This window comes from Furipterus horrens, unplaced genomic scaffold (assembly GCF_987537825.1).
Source record: "Furipterus horrens unplaced genomic scaffold, mFurHor1.1.pri manual_scaffold_3, whole genome shotgun sequence".
NCBI classification, from domain to species: domain Eukaryota; kingdom Metazoa; phylum Chordata; class Mammalia; order Chiroptera; family Furipteridae; genus Furipterus; species Furipterus horrens.
The window spans coordinates 145,028,889-145,049,989 of record NW_028327173.1 but is presented as its reverse complement, the minus strand read 5'-3'; the positions used below and the strand labels follow the sequence as shown (position 1 = coordinate 145,049,989).

The window sequence follows — 21,101 nt, the reverse complement described above, 5'->3', positions numbered from 1 at the left end:
GGGTCTGCTTTAAGAAGATGAAGAAACAGAGAGAGACAGAGAGGAACACGAGTACAAAGGGGCAAAATGACAATGAATAAGTACTGAAAGAAAGAAGGAACTTCTACCATTTGCAACAACATGGATGGAACTAGAGAGAATTATGCTTAGTGAAATAAGCTAGGCAACGAAAGAAAAATACCTTATGCTATCACCTATTATGGGAAACTAATGAACAACACAAACAAATGAGCAATATTGAACCAGAGGTATGTAAACAAGGAATAAACTAACAGTAACAAAAGGGGAGATGGGAGGGAGAGAAGGGGGTAAGAAGGGGAAGGGTCTAGTCAAAGAACATTTATAAATGACCCATGGACATGGACAACTGAGTGGGGACTGAATGTGGGAGAAGGGGGGGCAGGGTGCAGGGAAACAAGAGGCGGGAAAAAGTGGGACAACTGTAATGGAAAAGCAAACAAAAAAATTTTTAGTGGGGGAAAAATGAAAATATAAAGAATGGAAATGCAAGTTCAGTGAATATTAGAAGGACAAAGATTTTCCTTCACACTGTATATTTTTCTCCCTACCTGATCCCTCCAGAGTTTGGCATTCTAAAGAAGTAAGTAATGACATAAATTTCTTTGCATAAAACTAATAAGACCAGTTGTTAATAGAGGTTTTTTTGACTAAGACTTTGACTGGAATGTCATGCTAAAGGAGACATGCTTGGGTTCTGGTTGTTACCAAAAAGCCCCGAGGAACTGGGATTGACTTTCAAAGGTAATAAAAGCCCACGAGATAAAAGGCCTGATACCTTGGTTGGATGTGCGGTCCACGGCAATTTTTCCAGGAAAGGAATGAAGGTTGTTTTCCTGAAAGATGGCTAGAAGGGACCTTAAGGCACACTGAAAAACCAGAAGGACTTACAGGCAAGGCTGAATGCCAGGTATGTGGCTCAGCTTCTGTGCCCTGAAGGGCAGACTGAAGGTCACCCTAAATGTTCCTTGCGTAAGTTCTAGCAAAGCAGAACTAAAGATCATAAGTGATCATTTGCTGCTCTTGTTGTGTTTATGCAAATGAACAGGATAAATTAAAAATGAACTTAATGCAATCCCTTTAATGAAAAGGAGGGCAATCTTAGGGAGAAAAATCTGATTCAAGGAAAATCACAATGCTCAGTGGTAGACTATAAAGTAGTGCAGCTAACTGTCTTTAAAGTTTCCTTTCATTTAAAATTTGTTTTCATTTGAAAGTTAAACTATGTCTGTGGTATTATCAAAGATGTGTAGTTTACAGGCAAGAAGAATGTCAAATACCTTGCAACTGGATGTCTTTCCGATAAGACAGTCCTACAGATTTAGAGACTTGTATGTGGGTTATGTTACATAAATTAACATGTGTTTTCTGTTTTCAAAGGGCATAAGCCTATGATCTCATTACCTGAGTGATTGTTTGTACATATAGGCCTCACTTAATCCTGTCTGCATCACTGCCTCCTAGAACTCAATGGTTTGGCTGAACTAAGTGGCTGGGTTGGTGAAGTATGGGGTGGTCTGTGGGCTTCACTTTAAAACTGGTTTCTCTTTTCTATCCTAATGGCTTGGACAGAAAGGGCCCAGATATCTGAAAGGGAGGGAACGTAAAATATTCCCCTCAGCTCAAACTAAGTATAGTGGGCAAAAGGCTTTTGGACAGGTGAGACGTGCCTTGCATACCTTCCTCCAAAGAAGCAATTTTTTTCCCTAATGTGGGACATTGAAAAATTAATCCCTGCCTTTTGTCATGCAGTTGTTATGGATTGAATGATGTCTTTAACCCTGTTGCCAAATCTGTTGCCCCCAGAATACAACAAGGATGCCAGCCTGTTAAACCAAGCGCAGCATTGTCTGGGGGCAGCCAACTGACCTGGAATCTGCACGATCCTTCTCCATATGGGAAGGCCACCCTCCCCTCCACACCCCTACTCTTATTAGGAATTTCTGGACCCAATGGTAGATAGGACAACGACCATGTCCAGCTTGAAGCAGCTAGAGGAGCATGAGACCTTTGCCCAATGTCCTTTATAAGATTATAAAGGGTCTTAAGTGTGAGCGGGGGGATTGTTCTTTTTTATTGTTAAATTAATTATTTATTTATTTAAAAAAAAGAAGAAGAATATATGAAAGGGTGAGGCAGGAGACATTGTATGTATGACCCATGGGCATGGACTTGGGGTGGGGATTGTTGGGGGAGTGGGGTTCTGGGCAGAGGGGAGCAAAGGGGAAAAAATTGGAACTATTGTAAAATATAATCAATAAAATATACTTAAAAAAAGATTAGCATGAATTCATATTTTTAGATGCTCATCTGCAGAATTAATGTAAGTGCTTTCAGTGATTGGTGTCTTGACCGTAGCATTCAACTTTACCATTACAGAGAGGAAAGTGAAACTATTTTCCTTTTTCAGTAATTTTTTTGAGGCTAGCACCACCATGTGGATAACATGGTTATAGACTTGCTTTGGCTTGCATAACAGGCCAAATCGTGCCCTTGGAAATGTGATTTTGGTATCTTCTTGCCTATGTCTTATATCTTTTTAGTTATTGAGAACAACATAGGGATAAAAAAAAATTTTTTTTTTCAGCAGTGTGATACCGCTCTCAAGGATCTTCTGCTTTTATACAACGACTGAACTGCAAGCAGAAAGGTGACAGTGGAAGATTCATAGAGCAGCTTTGTGTCAGGCGGAGTGGAAATCAGACACCTCATTTGGAATCAGCTGATTTGGCTTCTGTGAGAAATGCCAGGAGCTGTTATTGAGGCAACTTTCTGACCTTTACTGCCCAAGAGATGCAGGCTGAATCAAAGAAAAGGAAGAGAAATAAAATCTGGTTGTAAGGTGCAAAAGAATTTTATCAAACTATGTTTCTTTTTTCCCCCTGACTCTTGGGAGAATGAAGAAGAAAGAAGAGAACACTTAGAAACATTATTGCCTCTGGCTTTAGTTCTAATAACACAGGGGGGAAGATAGAAGATTTTTCTTTTTAACCTCCAAAGTAGCATTTCCTGTGCCACTGGCACCAAGATCCCTGGAGAGGGGTAAGGCCTACTTCTCCGAGGGGTTGGTTCGTCATTTCCAAATTGGCTGGTATGTATGTAAGAAGTGGACTCTGATAGGTGGAGGTAGGGAGAGCTGTTGCTTTTAAAAAGCTATTACCATTTAGTACCTAATAGTCCACTCTTCCAGATGTGCTAACATTTTCCCCTCTCTGATGAGCTACTAAAGTGATAGGAAAATGTATAGAATGGTTCCTTGCCACACACCTCTCACTATTGCCTTAGCACACCCCCTTTACACTTTCCCATAACCAGCCTTGCTGCTACAGCTGTAGACATTAATATATCTGGAGTTTCAGATTGAAAGAGCTTCATATGGGCTGATGCCAATCTGGAGAGAGTTTCTAGGGACACATTGTGGAGCTGTCCTCTGTAGAAAGCCATTTATCGAACTTAATTGTGACAGGAAGCTGAGTGAGCCAGCTATATGTGCAGATTTAGAATTAAATTAGGATTAGAACACAGGTAAATAGTGAACATAAAAATAGAGAAAATCAATGAAATCAAAGTTTAGTTCTTGAAAAAATCAACAAATTGAAAATTTTTTATCTAGATGACTGAAAAAAAGAAGAATTAAGTAACTAAAGCAGAAATAAAAGTAGGGCCATTGCTACCAATGCTACAGAATTTAAAAAAATATTATGAGAGTATTATAAACTTTGTACACCAACAAATTAGACAACCCAGATGAAATGGACAAATCCTAGACATACAAAATCTACCAAGACTGGATCATGAAAAAAAATAGAAGACCTATTCTATGTAATAGATCTGACAAATATGGAGACTGAATCAATAATCAAAAATCTCCCGACAAAGAAAAGCCCTGGACCTGATGGTTTCAATGGTGAAGTCGAACAAACATTTGAAGAACTAATACTAATCATTCTCAAAATTTTTCAAAAGATGAAGGGGAGGGAACACTTTCTAATTCATTCTACGAGGCCAACATTTCCCTGCTATCAAAGCCAGACAAAGGCATTATGAGAAAACTAAAGACAAATTTCCTTATAAACATAGACGCAAACATTCCCACCAAAATACTGGCAAATCAAGTTCAGCAACTCTTGAAAAGACTTTCACTCCATGAACATGTGGGATTTAATCTGGGAATGCAAACATGATTGAAATGAAAATTGATCAATGTATTACACCGCATTAACAGAATGAGGATAAAAGCACATGATCATCTCAACTGACACAGAAAACATTCTTTGAAGGTAAAAACACTTAACAAACTAGAAATAGAAGGAAAGTACTTCAACATAATTGAAAGCCATATATGAAAAACCTACAATGAATATCATACTCAGTGATGAAAGACTGAAAGCCTTTCCTCTAAAATCAGGATTTTTTTCTTTTACATTATACACAAGAACAAATTTAAAATGTATTAAAGACGTAAACGTTAGACCCCAAACCATACAAATTGTAGAAGAAAGCAAAGGCAGCAAAATCTCGGACATAGGTCGTAGCAATATTTTATCAAATATATATCCCCAGGCAAGGGAAACAAAATAAAAGTATAAAAATATGTGACTACATCAAACTAAAAGGTTTTTGCACAGCAAAGGAAAACATCAACAACAAAGAAGACAACCCACAAAGTGGGAGAACATAAGGGTTAATATCCAAAATATATAAAGAACTTACAAAACTTAACACCAACAAAACCCAAACAACCCAGTTTAAAAACTGGGCGAAGGACCTCAATAGACACTTCTCCGAAGAGGACATACAGCTGGCCAATAGACATATGAAAAGATGCTCAACATCTCTAATCATTAGACAATGCAAATTAAAACCACAATGAGATATCATCTCACACCTGTCAGAATGGCTATCATCAATAAATCAATGAACAACAAGTGCTGGCGAGGATGTGGAGAAAGGGGAACCCTTTTGCACTGTTGGTGGGAATGCAGACTGGTGCAGCCACCATGGAAAACAGTATGGAGATACTTCAAGAAATTAAGAATGGATCTGCCTTTTGACCCAGTGATCCCACTTCTGGGAATAATCCAAAGGAACCCAAAACACTACTTCGAAAGAATATAAGCATCCCATATTACTGCAGCATTATTTACAATTGCCAAGATATGGAATCACTCCAAGTGTCCATCAGTAGATGAGTGGATAAAACAACTAAGGGACATTTACATAATGAATTACTCCTTGGCTATAAAAAAAGAGGAAAGTTTTACCCTTTGCAACAGTATGGATGGACATGGAGAACATTATGCTAAGTGATATAAGCCAGTCAGAAAAAGACAAATACTATATTATTTCCCTCATATGTGGAATCTAGTGAACAAGCTGAACTAACAAGCAAAATAGAGACAGACTCATAGATAGAGAGCAGGTGATGGCTAAGGGGAAGAAGTTAACGAGTGGAGGGATTGAGCAAAAAGGAAAAAGTACTCATGCACATGGACAATAGTGTGGTGATTATGGGGTGGGGGTAGAGGAAGGTATAGGGGACTAAATGGTAATGGGAAAAACACAATAAAAATCATTAAAAAAGCAGACTTCAGGTGCAAAGTGAAAAAAATAATATCAGGAACAAGGGAAGGATACTGGCTTTTGCCACTTCCACTCAATATAGTGCTGGAAATTTTAGCCAAAGCAATTAAGAAAAAAAAAAAAAAAAAGGTAATAAAAAGTCATACAAATGGAAAGGAAGAAGCAAAACTCTCTCTATTTACAGATTATATGAATATATATATACACATATAATTATATAAAACTCGAAAGATTCCACAAAAACCTATTAGAACTAATGAACAAATTCAGCCTGCAAAATCAACATGCAAAAATCAGCTGCATGTGTAGACACTAAAAACAATTGGAAGAAAATCAGAAACACAATTCCCTTTACAGTACTTCAAAAAGAATAAAATTCTTAGGAGTTAAGCAAGGAGGTGAAAGACTTTTATCATAAAAACTACAAAACATCACTGAAAGAAATTAAAGAATATAGAAGTAAATGGAAAAAAAATCTTGTATTCAAGAATTGAAAAACTTAATATTAAGATGCCACTATTACCCAAAGTGATATACAGCTTCAATGCTATGCCTAACAAAATCTGAAATCTCAATGACTTATTTTTTCAGATACACAAAATCCCATTCAAAAATTTATATGGACTCTCAAGGAACAGTGACTAGCCAAAATAATCTTGAAAAGGAATAAAAACGTTGGACTAACACTTCCTGATATCAAAACTTACCCCAAAGTTATGTGTGGTCCTGGGGTAAGGGCACACACACAGAGAAATGGATTAGAATAGAGAGCCCAGAAATAAATCCTTGTATATGTATTAAATCAGGAAAGGTCAGGGTTTTTCCCCCCTCAATAACTGGTGCTGGGAAAACTGGTTACACACATGCAGAAGAATGAAGTAGGACCCTTACCAGCACCATATACAAAAATTAGCTAAAGTGGATCAGAGACCTAAACATAGGAGTTTAAACTATAAAACTCTTAGAAAAAAACATAGCATAAAACCTCTACAGCATTGAATTTGGCAATGATTCTTTGGATGTAATACCAAAGGCATGGCAACAGAAGAAAAAGTAGACATATTTGACTTCATGAAAAATTAAAATTTTTGTGCATTAAAAACACTATTAACAGATTAAAAGGCAACCAACAAAATGGAAATAAAGATTTGCAAATAATATATTCACAATATGTAGAGAATTCCTAAAACTCAACAACTAAGAGCAAATAACTTGAGTCAAAAATAGGCAAAAGACTTGAATAGACATTTCTTCAAAAGAGATATGGCCATATAAGTAATTAAAATGGTTAATAAGCACATGAAAATATTCTCAACATCACTATTTATTAGGGAAATGCAAATCAAAGCCATAAAAACCAGTTTACACCTATTAAGATGGATACTATATTAAAAAAAAACCAACAGCAAATAATGAGTGTTGGCATGGATGTGGTGAAATTGGAACCCCTGTGCACACTTGGTGGGATGTACAATGGTACAATCACTGGGAAACAGTATATCAGTTCCTTATCTTTAAACATAGACTTACAATATGATCCAGCAATTCTACTTTTGGATATACACGTATGTCCAAAAAAATTGAAAGCAGGGTCTTAAAGAGATATTTGTACACCCATGTTTATAGCAGTATTATTTACAATAGCTAAAATGTAGAAGCAATCCAAATGTCCATTGATGGATGAATGAATAAGCAAAATGTGGTATACTCACCCAATGGAATATTATTTAGCCTTAAAAGGAAGGACATTTACACAAATGCTACAATATGGATAAAATTTGAGAGCATCATGCTAAGTGAAATGAGCCAGTTACAAAATACAAATATTGTACAATTTCAGTTATATAAAGTTCCTAGAGTAGTCAAATCCATAGAAATATAAGTATTATGGTGTTTTCCAGGGGCTGGAGGAAGGGAGAATGGGAGTTATTGTTTAATGGTTATAAAGTTTCAGTTTTTCAAGATGAAAAGAATCCTGGAGATAGATAGTGGTGATAGCTGCACAACATAATGTAATTAATACCACTTAACTATACACTAAAAAATGGTTAAGATAGTATATTTTATGTATGTATATTTCAATACAACAGAAATGTTAATGAAAAACAGGAAGAGACCAGTAATAAGTAAGGAGATTGAATCAGTAATTAAAACTCTTCCAACAAAGAAAAGTCCAGGACAATGGCTTCACCAATGAGTTCACCAAGCATTTAAAAAAGAATACAAATCCATCTCAAACTCTTCCAAGAAATTGAAGAGGAGGGAATACTTCCAACTAGTTTTATCAGACCAGCAATGTCCTAATACCAAAGCCAGACAAGGACTCTGCAAGCATAGAAAAGTACTGGGCAGTATCCCTGATAAAAACAGATGCAAAAATCTTTGAGAAAATTCTAGCAAAACAAATTTAATAACACATTAAAAGGATCACACAACATGGTCAAGTGGTATTTATTTCAGGGATGCAAGAATGGTTTAACATGTATAAATCAATGAATGTGATACAGCACATTAACAAAATGAAGGATAAAAATAGTTTGATCATTTCAGTTGATGCAGTAAAAGCATTTAACAAAATTCAACATCCTTTCATGATAACGCTCAACAAATTAGCTATGGAAGGAACATACCTCAACATAATAAAAGCCATATACGACAAGCTCACAGCTGACTTAAGACTCAGTGGTGAAAAGCTGCAAGGTTTTCCTCTAAAATAAGAAAAAGTGTGCCCATTCTCACTACTTCTATTCATCAAAGTACTGAAAGTCCTAGAATGGGTGGGTGAACATCCCCACACTCTGGACTATGCCCCATGCTCTCCCTGGCCAGTGGTCTGGTCAACACCTGCTGTCAACAATAGAAGTTTTCCAGGCCACGCTTTGGAGCCAGACATGGGCATGGATCTTGGTTATTTCAACTCAGAAGTTCAGTTGTTTTATTTGCTTTCAGAATGAGCTTCCTTATTTGTAAACTGTGCATACATTGTAAGATTGTGTTTCATATGATAGTGCAAGTGAAACGCTAAAGTGCCTGGCACATAATAAGAGCTCAGTAAATGTAATTTATGATCATTAACATCATTTCTGTTATAAAAAGGACTGGCTGAGTGTCATGGCAAACTCAGGCTGTGCTCCTTTTGAATCTGCTGAGGCATCTTAGTGTGTGTGGTAGAAAGAATTCAGTTTACTGTACAGGTAACTCCTAAACTTTGATTTTGTTGTGTGGAAAATACAATGAGAGGGAGAGCTGAATGATTCTAGGCAGCAATTTTTAAAAAGGCTGTGTGGAGGAAGAAGGAGGTAGATTGTTTGAAGAGTCAGGAAGAGAGAGGACTTTGAAAAGGAAAAATCAACATTACCAAGCAGGAATTTGATTCAGTCTCTGTAAAACGATGAACAACATGCATCCTTTTTCTGTCCTCATGAATCTTAAGTTTATATATTTATGAAACATAATAGATTTAACACTGAGGAGTGAGATTTATTTGGGGGATTTATCAAAATGTGGAGTTCTGCTTCAAGATGAACACAGATTTAAGGACAGAGAGTACGTAAGGAAATCTCAGGACACATATTTTGAAGATTATAGGCAGGTTATAATTGTAGGTAGTGGCTCAGCTCTTGGGATAGGGTACTACACGTATCATCTGTGCTCTTAATGTTCAAACCTCTCCGGTCTAGGAACCCGTGAAGAAAAAAGGACACGTTTGCCTTTATCATGAACCTTCCTCCATCTGGTTTGCATCTAGTAGGAGTATAATGTAAATAGCTGGATCCGCAGGCATCATGAAACAGTGCCCTCTACTGTTCCTGAGGAAACCATGCAGCCATGGTCAAATGGACGGAAGAGCACTGTTCCAGAGCCAAAGCAAGCTGCTCTGTTGCCTGCAACCGTCAAGACGCTGGCTGGCATCTGCCCTGACTGGGAACCAAACTGGTGACCTTTTGTTTTGCAGGCTGGCACTTAATCCACTGAGCCACATGAGCTGCAGCTGGGAACAGTTTTTTTTTTTTTTTTTTTTTATTGCTGGCTCTCCCGAGCCTTTGAGCAGACACATCTGTGCTCTGAATTCTCACAACTACTGTATTCTGGATATGACCCCAAACCAGAGCCAACATTTATCTTTACTTTAAACAACAAAGAGGGGGATTCTGAGTATTTCAAGCTTGCAGTAGGGATTTGCCTCTTCTACAATAACCTTTGAGCTGTTTCTTCAGCATTATTCTATTTAGCTACAGAGGAAAAAATATAGAGATGGATAATGAAATGCATGTGAAAGAAAATTAAAAAAAAAAAACGTTTTCTTAAATGACTGGAATTACAACGTGTGAAAGTGCCTTTTCTTTCATGATTCCAAGTTCAAATTTATGAGTTTATAGGGTATGCATTTTTTGCTCTATCATGTGGCAGGGTGCTGATAAATGGAACCTGGTTACATCTTATCTTTCCCTTCTGTCAAAAATAAAGTCCAGTTTCATGTAGCATTGACCACCCCATAGGAAGCAACTGTCAGATTCCACTGGATCCCAGAATTCTGTTACCATTCATTGCAGGAATAAATGGTGTGTGCAATGTAGATCTTATTGACATGGTGAAGGGTATTTCCATTTAGGGTGCTGGGTAAATAACTCACACTTGTTTGTATGGTCAGACTATAGGTGTCTGTGCATTACTCTAGTAATTGTCAGGAGAAAGGCTTTGGTTTTCTCTAAAGCTTGGAGTTAAGAATTTACCCACTATGTACAGGCAATTTATCGGATTAAGAAAGTTGCTTAATTTTTTGGTATTTCTGCTTAGTTACTTGTATTTAAAATATTCATCTAGGGTACAACGTGCTTTTTAGTCTTTCAGTTAAGAATGGCTTTGCTGACATATGGTCAGTTTATTTAGAGCTTGGCATGTCACTCTTCCTCTCAAGTTAGCATAATTCACGGACCTGATGTCACCTATTGGGCATAGGCATGGGCAATCACTCCCTCCTCTTTTTCTCTACCATAGGGCTCATCAGGTATGCATGTGATATATTTGTCTCTCCTTCCCACCTTCCCAAAGACATCTTGCCATCAAGAGGAGAATGCATTCAAAGAGAGAAGAGGGAGATGAAACCCAATAACATTGCTACGAGGCTTCTGGATCTAGCCATGCCTAAACCCCAGATTTTTAGTTGCATGAGCCAATGATTTTTTTTTGCTATAAAATTATAAATTAGCTTAAGCTAAGGTCACTTGCAACCAAAGAGTTTTAATATAAGTAGTGAGCAATCTTCTGCATTGCAGGGACCCAGTTTCTTAGATTAAGATTCATTAGAAGAATTGATAAACTAACTTTGCTTAGCATCTATGACATTTTTCTAAAAATAATCTAGTTTGTTCACTGTCTGATACTGTTTAGCATGTTCATATAGCCACACAAATCTATTGACAGAGCTCTTTGCTGGGCAAGTCACTCTTGGAAAGACAGTATTGGGAGGAAAGGTAACCAAGGAGGCAAACCCCACAGGGAAAACTGAAGAAAACCTTTTCCCTCCATCAGCCCTGCTGTCTCCTAGACTGACACCACTGCTTCTTTTGCTCAAGGATGTTTCTTGGGGATCAGTGAGGTAACATGTCCTCTGCCTCAAGCGTGAGAGATGGGAAGAGGAAGCATCGTAGCTTCCACAGGATGCCTCTGCTCAGTATCTTGGGCAGTATGTTGATAAGGACATCTGGATTTATAAAACTTATATGGAAGAACAAATAGCCCAGCAGTCTGATGAAAAACAGGGTGGTGAAAAAGAAGTATCGAAAAATCCTGAAAAGAGAAAGCCAAGAAACTGTTAACCAGATATTAGAAAACCAGGAACAGAATAATAAGTCAGATGTACATACATGTCTGGCTCCTTCTTGGTATTCAGATGTCTCCCAGGCATTGTTGCCTCTATTCCCAACACCCTCTTAAAAGGCAGCTCCTTCTTATATGCTGGCCTGCCAGCTGGCTACTCTCTCTCCTCTTACTATGTTTTATTTTCTTCTAGCATTTATCACTGTCTGAAATTATCTTGTTCCTTTAGTTTTTGTTTTATTTTTATTTTTGTTTCTGAAAATTGTTTTATGAAGTAGTGGTACCAAATTATAACTCACTGGCATATGCCTCTATGATTTTACATCCTCTCCAACACTTGGTTTGCTCAGTTTTTAAAAATTTGGCCCATTAGATGGGCGTGTAAAGTAATGTCTCATTATGGTCTTGGTTTTCATTTTCCTGATGAACAATGATGCTGACATCTGTTCAGAGGTTCGTTGGTCTTATGTGTTTCCTCTTGTCCGTTAATCTACTAGGTTGTTTGGTCTTTCTCATTAATTGTAGGAAATCTTTATATATTATTTTCCATTGTGTATATTTTAGTATCTTCCCTCTAAAGTGCAGGTTATCAATTTTAATAAAGTCTACTTTATCAACCCTTTCTTTAATTAGAATTGATACTTTTTTGTGTCTTGTTTAAGAAAATCATTTCTTCCCCAGGGGCTTAAAAGATACTATTTTCCATTAAGAGTTTATGGTAGTTTAAAAATATACCCACAGATTCTTTGATCCTTCACCGTTCCAGAGATTTCCCTCAAACAGAGTGTGGATTGGACTTAATGACTTGCTTCAAAAGAATAAAATATTGTGGAAGTGACAGTGTGTGACTTCCCAGACTACATACTAAAGTCATTGCAGCCTCCTTCTTACTCTTAGTAGAAAGCCAGCTGTCATGTTGCAAGGACACACAATCAGTCCTGTGGAGAGGTCCATGTGATGAGAAACTAAGATCTCTTGCCAGTAACCAATAAAATTTACCAGATGTGTGTATCAACTACCTTAAAAGTAGATCCTCTAGCTCCAGCCAAGCCTTCCAATGACTGTAACTTCAGCCAACATCTTAACTGTAACCTCATGAGAGACCCTGAGCTAGAACCACCCAGCTAAGTGATTCACAAATTCCTGATCCATAGAAACTGTAAAATAACAAATATTTGTTGTTTGAAGCCTCTAAGATTTAGACTCATTTCTTATGTGACAGTGGATAATTAATGGCCATCTTTTTGACATCTATGGCCTCAACACATCTGGGCTTGCTTTTTCTATATACTATATGATAGTATTCTCACTTTATTTAAAAACAATCTAGATAATCATTTCCTCCTCAACATGTTTACTGAACAATTCTTTCTTTCCCCTCTGACATACAGTCGCTGTCACATATCAGAGTTCAATATGTGCACTGTTTCTGAACTTTTTGTTCTGTTTCATTGGTCAGTTTTCCAGATCCTGTGATGATACCACACTTATCAAAATTACTGTAGCTTCATAGTAAGTCCTGATATCTGGAAGGGCATGTTCCCCACTCCTTGCTTTTCTTTAAAGTTGTCCAGTTTATTTTTGATCCTTTACTCTTCCACACATAGGACTTTTTCCTACTGCTTGATTTTATTTTATTTTTACCTCTACCTTTTGAAAATATATTTTATTGATAATGCTGTTACAGTTGTCCCAATTTTTTCCCCTTTTCCCCTTTCCCCCTTTCAGCCATGTACCCCATTCTCTCCAGCAATCCCCTTATTAGTTCTTGTCCATGGATCATGCATATAAGTTCTTTGGATACTCTATTAACTATAATGTTCTTAACATTCCCCTATTTTATACCTACAATTTATGCTTTTTAACCTCTGTACCTTTCCTTCCATTTTCTCCCTTTTCTAGCTGTTGTTCTGGTGCTGAATCCCTCCACATGATCTCCATATCTATGATTTTCTTCCTGTTCTGCTTGTTTGCTTAGTTTGTTATTTGGATTCAATTATTGATGGTTGTGAATCTATTGCCATTTTAATGTTGATTGTTTTGATCTTCTTCTTTTTCTTATATTCCCTTTAGCATTTCATATAATAATGTCTTGGGGATGATGAACTCTTTTAGCTTTACCTTTTCTGGGAAGCACTTTATCTGCCCTCCAATTCTAAATAACTTTGCTGGATGGAGTAATCTAGGTCATAAGTCCTTGCTTGTCATCACTTTAAATACTTCTTGCCAGTCCCTTCTAGCCTGAAAAGTTTCTTTTGAGAAATCACCAGCCAGGGCTTGTTCACCAGCATTTTGAATTGTGCATCTGATAGGTTGCTTATCTTCATTTCATTTACTTCTTTTTCTGGAGTCTTGTTCTATTGTTTCATTTGGGCCATATTTCTTTGTCTCCTCATTTTGGCATTCTCCCTGTGTTTGTTTCTCTGTGTTAGGAAGAGCTGCTTTGACTCCTTGTCTTAGTAGTATGGCCTATTGTAGAATAGTGCACCTATAAGTTGTATGGTGTGGAGCCTTAGGTAATCCCCTGGGTGGGGCAACTCATGTCACTGCTCTATTTATCTGGGTCAGGGAGGACTCACAGAGGAGACAATGTTGCTGCCTAGCTTCTGGAGTTTTGCCTGTGAGGAAGTTATATCCTGGCACCTGCCCTTTCTTCCCATATGTCACTGATCCTTTTCCAGCTGTTGTCCTGGTGCTGAATCCCAGAGGGGGTGGGTCTGTGTGAATCCTAAGTCCATTGTGGGCCCTTTAAGAGAAATCTCTTGAAAATCCAGCAGTTTCTTCTGCTGCCCCAACCCCTACTGGATTTCACAACCAGAAGTTATGGGAACTTACCTTCCTGGTGCTGGAACCCTAGGTTGGGTAGTCTGGACTGAGGGTGGGATCCCTGGCTCCTGAGGTATCCCTCCCATTTTTAATCCACCACACATGGATATGGGACCGCCCATTTCCATCACTGCGCCTCTCTGAGCCACTCTGCATCTCTGTCCCTCCTACCCATCTGGATGAATGTGGCTTTTTAATTCCTTACTTGTCGGACTTTCACACAGCCTGATTTTCTGACAATTCTGGGTGAAATTTGTTTTGTAGTCTAATTATATTTTTTGATATAGTTGTGTGCTGAGGCGAGGCATGTTTGCCTATACCTCCATCTTGATCAGAAGTCTCACATACAGTGTTTTTTAGAATCATTTTATTCAAGGGCATGAAAAATCTTTTGGGGAGTATGGAACTGAAATGACTTGCTTAATCATTTGGAGATGATTGATACATTTATGATACTAAAGCTTCCTATCCATGACTATGGTATTCTCTTCTTTCATTCATGTTACCTTTAATATTTCCTAATAAATTTTTATAAATTTCCCTATGGTACTCTTAATTTCTTCTATAACTGATGTATTATTTTGCCCTTGTGTTTTTAATATGATTTGTAGGAGGATGCCTCCATTATTTTCCTTCCTTTTTTCTTCTTCCCTTTCTTCCCTTTCTCTTTCTTCCTTCCTTCCTTCTTTCTTTCTTTTCTTTCTTTCTTTCTTTCTTTCTTTCTTTCTTTCTTTCTTTCTTTCTTTCTTTCTTTCTCTTTCTTTCTTTCTTTCTTTCTTTCTTTCTTTCTTTCTTTCTTTCTTTCTTTCTTTCTTTCTTTCTTTCTTTCTTTCTTTCTTTCTTTCTTTCCTTCTTTCTTTCGTTTTCTTCTGTATTACCTTTATTCAGCTGTGTTGGGTTGCTTCCTGCCCCAGGACAAATTCACTACCCACTTTCACTCACCAGTTGAAAATAACCCCTTCTTCCCCCATCCCTGTTTTTAAAGTTTTCTTGTGGAGTAAATCTTGGTGATGGGAGCCAGGATACATTCTAGTACAGCATCTTGGTCAGAATTAGAATCAAAAGCCCTTTGCAAATCTCTTCCCACCACTGTCCCTGAAGCTAGATATGACATTCATGAGGTTTGGAGATGACATCTGTGGGATGACATTTCCAGGGAAAATCCTAGGAATCATCTAGCTCTCGTATCTTGAGTCAGCGCCCAATATATCAGTGCCCCCACAGGATGTTGGAGCAGAATAAGAGGAAAGACATTTGTAGTTTGATGTGATAAGCTAGACTTGCAGGATGTTGTGAGGTTCTCTCCAGAATACCAACTCTCTGCAAGGCAGACCGTTCTTATTTTGGAATTCAACATGGGCAATTTCATGCTGGGCATTGGTATTAAAGAACATCTTAAAGACAGCCTAGAAGTTTTAATGAAAATTCTGCTAGTTGTTCTGGGAACTTTGTGTTGAGAGCTATCAAAATAACTAATACTTGACTTACCCGCTATGAAGGGATATGTCCCTTAAACAAAATTACCAGACAACTGAAGCTGACCTTTAAACACCAATAATTTTATGTTAGCCATTTTGATGGAACTCTTTCTAAATCCTATTTCATACCACTTTGAGTATATGTTTCTCTATGCCTTCTTAAACATATTATATTGAACATAATTTAACCTTTTCTTGAAAATGCAGGGGATTCATGAATAGCAATTTTACTTTGCTATCATGGTGACTCCCTCAGGAATAATATCTTCTCAGTTGTTTGAATCTTGAGTTCTTATTTAGTTTAAAAAGTATTTTTTAGCAATTATTATTAGTGCTATCTCCTTTTCATAGTCATTTTTCTATTTATCTGCTGATAGGCAGTGGTATGCTTGGATTCAGAAGTTCTCTCCCCATTTCTATGTATTTTTTTTCATGTCAGAGGGGTAATGTACTAACATTGTAACAAGGTTTGGGAGAGGGATCTAACACACTATAATGTGAAAGCTGAATCATCATGCTTATGAACTACAAAAGGATCTCCCTATTTCTAACCTACTGAAGTTACTGGGGAACCCAATACATTAGCGAATTCAAATTGCTAAAGGAAAAGGGGAGTAAGTATAAGATTTACCACATCTGTTTTAGGTGATATGATTATTGTTTCTGATTGCTATTAGGCCATTGGTTTTTAATACTGGAAACTTGAGATTAGTAATTGCCTTGGAACAGAAGTCATAATATTAGAACTGAGAAACGCAGTCATTAATGATGCTACTTTGTTGACTGTGTGTGTCTGTGTGTGTATACAAGGTTCTTCTTGTTTATACTTTGCTTTCTGCCAGGATGGCTAAGCATAACTCCCAGAAAATGTACCCAAAGATATTTACTTACTTTTTACAGAACCATATTCCCTTCTTTTGGAGAGAAGTAATCTGGGAGAAAAAGAAGGGACATTGATATATAAGCAATTTCTGCAAGCTATCATCACTGCCAAATAATATTCAGTGAACCATTAGTTAAATATTATATTTAGATAATATCATACACATTTTTTCATATGCATAAGAAAAGGTAAAAATTTCAAAGATACTATATATATATATGTACATATATAAAATTTTATGTTACCTTTTTAAATATATGGATAGAAGTAAAGGAAGGCATAGAGAGGAAAAGTATGTTGCCTGAGGTCAGTGTGCCTGGAGACTGGGTATTTTGATTCTAGCCTCTTTCAAGTACACCCTTACCTTCTCTTTAGCCAGTAATCCTTAGAGAACTTTATAGGCTATGAAAACCATACAGACTTATCCAAAGGAATTAGTTTTAAAAGTTGTAAAAATGTAAAGGTAAGAATATTTCCTGGATTTCTGTGGCACCACTTTTCTAAAATATTTTCTTAGTTCATTTTTCTTTTAACTACCTTGTGAGATTAAAAAAAGAAAGAGAAATTATGATCATTTAAAATTGTGGAAGTGAAGCTCATGGAACTGGAATGAGAAACTTTTGGGGTTACAAATTTGGTTCTGCAGCTTAAGTGAGATTAAGTGGCATGCCAGCCGGTTGGTTGCTCAGTTAGCCTCTCCATAAGGATTGCTCAAACATCATAGGTAATCAAACCTTCATGGGACTGATAATCTTGATAAAGACAATTCTTCTGATAGGTGGTCAGAGGGAGTACTTTGATGAGCCACTGCAGGTAGATGACGGGACACATCGGGGAGCATGCCAAGCTTGGTTCTAGAGAGGTTAATTTCATGAGTTTTGTTTGTTGAATAGATAAGCAAGCTTGAGGCCAGGATAACCTGTCCAGGACAGTGGGAACCATGGCCACTATGAATGTTGTCTAACATATATCCAAACACCTGGATGACTCCAAGGACAATCAATGGTTAATTATTGATACCTGCTTCTTTTCCGAGATTATAAAGCCTACGTTATCTCAACAACATAAAATTTCTGGTTGGGATCATCAGTACTGTGATTGATAGAGATGGCAGGAATGAATGAGTGGTGTGTGTGGCATGTGCTGGCCTCCTCTCATTGGAGCATACCCTCAGTTAAATATTCCTTCTGACTTCTACTCTGAATTATCCTAGATATTAGGCTATTTTATTTGAGAATATGTCATTAGTGTGTCTACAAAAAGAGTGAAGATGATTGTTCCTTAGTATCCTCTTTGCTTATTTAGGTTTGGAATGCCTTGGAATTGTGTCTGGTACTGTTCTTGGAAAATGCACATGGGAAGATTGGTGTATGGTGGCTTGTATCATAGTATTTGGGAAACTCCTTTGAAAGGCAATGATACTGAGACACTGAAGATGGAGTGGAGTGCTTACCTGATTATGTTGGCTGTTAAAATCTTTTCTCTCAGAGTTCATGCTCAAGACTTTTGATCTGAGGGAAAAGAATCAAAACAGGGATCAAATAAAGTACTCTCAAATATTCATGTTATGTGGTGCTTATTTAAAACCAGTTTTGATTCTAAAGCTATGCTGTCCACTATTGTAACTAGTGGGTACATGTAGATATTTACATTTAAATTAATTGAAATAAAAAACAATCAGTTCCTCAGTTGCAATGCAGTAGGTGGCTAGTTGCTACCTCTTGGATAGCAGAGAAAGTTCTATTGAGCAGTCCTGTTCTAGGATCTTAGCTTAGCAGTCAAACCATACCTACTGCTCAAGCAGAATTTAGGGAGACTTGAAGGTTTTCTTTAGGGGTGAGGATCTCCAAGTCACAGTGCCTTTACCCCCAGACCATAGTTTGTACTTGGCATATTTAGAGTCTGTATGCAGTTTGGGTCTCTTTCTCTTGATTCCCAAGATTCCAAAATATCTAATAAATAGAAATACTTCTTGATTGAAATTAGATTTGATTTCTAAAGAGGGCCAAGAAATGGAAGTGAGGTTTTTGGTTTTGGTTTCTCATCATTTAGACTCTTATTTATCATTTATAATTTATAATGCTCATGGTTTAATATAGTTTAAGTTTTATACTATGATAGCTTTAATTTGAGCCTAGAGATTAGGTTTCATTTATATCCCAAATGGTTCAGTTCTCATATATTTTGGGGAAGTAAGGATGGTATTAAGTTTTAAGCCATTTTCTGTGACCTGTAAAGAATGTCCTACTATTAAAGGTGACTGACCAATAACCCTTTTTAAAGCTTATGTTGTTGGCCTTAATATAAACTTGAATAATTGATAATATGATAAAATTATAAAGGGAGATGTGTTTCCTTAAGACTTTTAAGATGAATGGGAGAAGAACCTGCACTTTTAAGTTGGTGTAGTCTGATGGGGGCCAGCCAGACCACTAACTGGGGAAAGCCATATGGTGTTGGGGCTCATTCAGTTCCAACTAGGAACTGGTCAGAGAAATGTTTGCTCTGACCCAGGCTGAAATGGAGTTACCACTAAAACCAGAATGTTCCTTGTTTGCCAAAGCTCACACTTCTTTCTCAAGGAACCGAATCTCTAGTTCTTCTTCTATTTTCTTAAAAGTTTCCCGGTACTTCTTCAAAGAGAAAGAGAAGAAACCACAGTTACTAATTGGAAGCTTTATGCTTTTTCTAATCATGGTAAGCATGTATTGTTCCATTGTAACATGAATGTTTGATATTCCCACTGCCATTTTATATTCCCTAGCCCCCCACCCCCTCACCCCACCCCACTATTGATTCTCACCATACTTCACTATTGGGCAGGTCCCTGGGGCAATGGGGATTTAAATAAATAGAAAGAGTGCTTATTATTAATTTAAGAGCATAGAGGTTGGGAGATCAGGGCAGTAATAGAATGATATTGGTCATGGAGTTTCAAGGACCCTAAAGTCCTTTTGTAGTACCGCCTTGAAGAGGTAAAATTGTTACAGACTGTATTAGTTTAAAAGCCTGGATACATTTCATCCTATACCTTAACAAACCCTTTGCTGCCCCTTGACTTAGCAGCTGTACCTTTATGCAGAGGGCCTGATCTTCACAGAGTTGGGCCACAAATGCAAAGTCTTCTATTACCTGTGAAACAAAAATCCAGCTTTAAATTTCTCTCAGTAAACTGCTATACAAACAAAAGTATACTTGTTACCTTCTATGTCCATATCCTAAATGTAGTTTTCTAATTGTTCTAAATTTGTTTTTGCTGTGCGCATGAACTTATTACCTTTTTCTGAGGATAAGCAAGCAGAATTTTACAATCCCGATGGGAAATATTTGGGAACAGTTGGGTGAAGAACGCACATTAATTGGTTGGGTTTGTAGATTATGGAATGTACCCTGTAAAAATGTTAAAGAAACATAAACCTAGGGGACTGTATTAATCTTTCTTCTTTTCATCTCTCCTTGGCCCCAGAATGGTCTGGATCTGGAACCTTAAAACTCAGTCATTTGAAGAATGTCTTAGATGGTCTGACCAAGGTCCAGTTTCTCTTCCTTCAGGAGTAGTGTTTACTTTGTTACCTTGGTCAGTTTCTTCTCTTGGTCAGCACAGGAAGCTTCCAGCTGCTGAATCTTAAGCTGTAGGAAGGAATGGAGATTGGTAACTCAGCAAAGTGAAAACCATACAGAATTCCATTCTGAAATGCTGTCTTGATATTGTCTCACAGGCAGCTGGAAGACTCAGGCACGATTTCAGATGTCTTTTGGATGGAGAAGCCAACCCATCCAGCATCCTTTGCAGCTGCCTGGTAAGCCTGCTTTTCTATACTTCCAACCTCTTCCCTTCCATCAGTGCTTCCTTCACCCCTAAACTTCAATTCTTGCTTTTTTCTTAGCCTTTTCTCTTAGGAAAACCATCAAATTTGAAAAAGTTCACTCTTCATTTTCCTTTTATATAGTCATTGCTCACTCTCTTCTCCCTCTCTGTATTCTTTTTTCCCTCTTTTCCTTCCTTAAATATGTAGGCCACCAAGCTGGAATGACAGGGAAGAAGCAGCGGGGTACTAAGGATACAGTGGTAATAGGATTGATAGGCACTCTGATTCACACTGCTGACATTCTAGTTGGGGAACATAAATAAGTCAACATGATAATGATAAATACTATGAAGGAAATGAAAACAGAGTAATGTAATGAGAGTGAGTGATGGTAGAAAAGCTATTATAGATGTGATGATATTTGAGCTGATGTCTAAGTGATATTACAAAAATGGATATCTGGAAGAAATATATTCAATGTAGAAGTTACAGCAAGGTCCAAGACTGTGAAATAGCACAATCTGGTGTGTATGGAGAAGTTACATGGCTGGAACATAGGGAAGACTGGTAAGAAAAAATTAGGTGAGGAATGTTAGACATGAATGAGATTTTGTGAGTTTCTAGAAAGAGATTGGTTCTTTATTCTAATTTCAGTGAGAAGTCAAGAAAGAGCTTGAAAAAGTA

At 37.3% G+C, this 21,101-nt stretch overlaps 1 protein-coding gene and 1 non-coding gene across 2 annotated transcripts in view; both read right to left on the bottom strand.

Moving 5' to 3' along the window:
* TMCO5A (transmembrane and coiled-coil domains 5A) overlaps positions 1–21,101 on the bottom strand; it is a 120,940-nt gene that overhangs the window by 73,996 nt on the left and 25,843 nt on the right. Inside the window, exons 6-9 of the mRNA XM_090268337.1 lie at positions 20,182–20,238; positions 19,681–19,740; positions 19,177–19,241; positions 18,062–18,119 (exon numbers count right to left, since the gene is read on the bottom strand). Of these exons, the coding sequence (XP_090124463.1) occupies positions 18,062–18,119; positions 19,177–19,241; positions 19,681–19,740; positions 20,182–20,238 (240 nt within the window). The remainder of the gene's footprint in view (positions 1–18,061; positions 18,120–19,176; positions 19,242–19,680; positions 19,741–20,181; positions 20,239–21,101) is intronic.
* On the bottom strand, positions 16,159–16,262 carry LOC150016251 (small nucleolar RNA U13). Its single transcript, XR_016510375.1, has one exon. It is a non-coding gene; the product is annotated as a small nucleolar RNA U13 (small nucleolar RNA).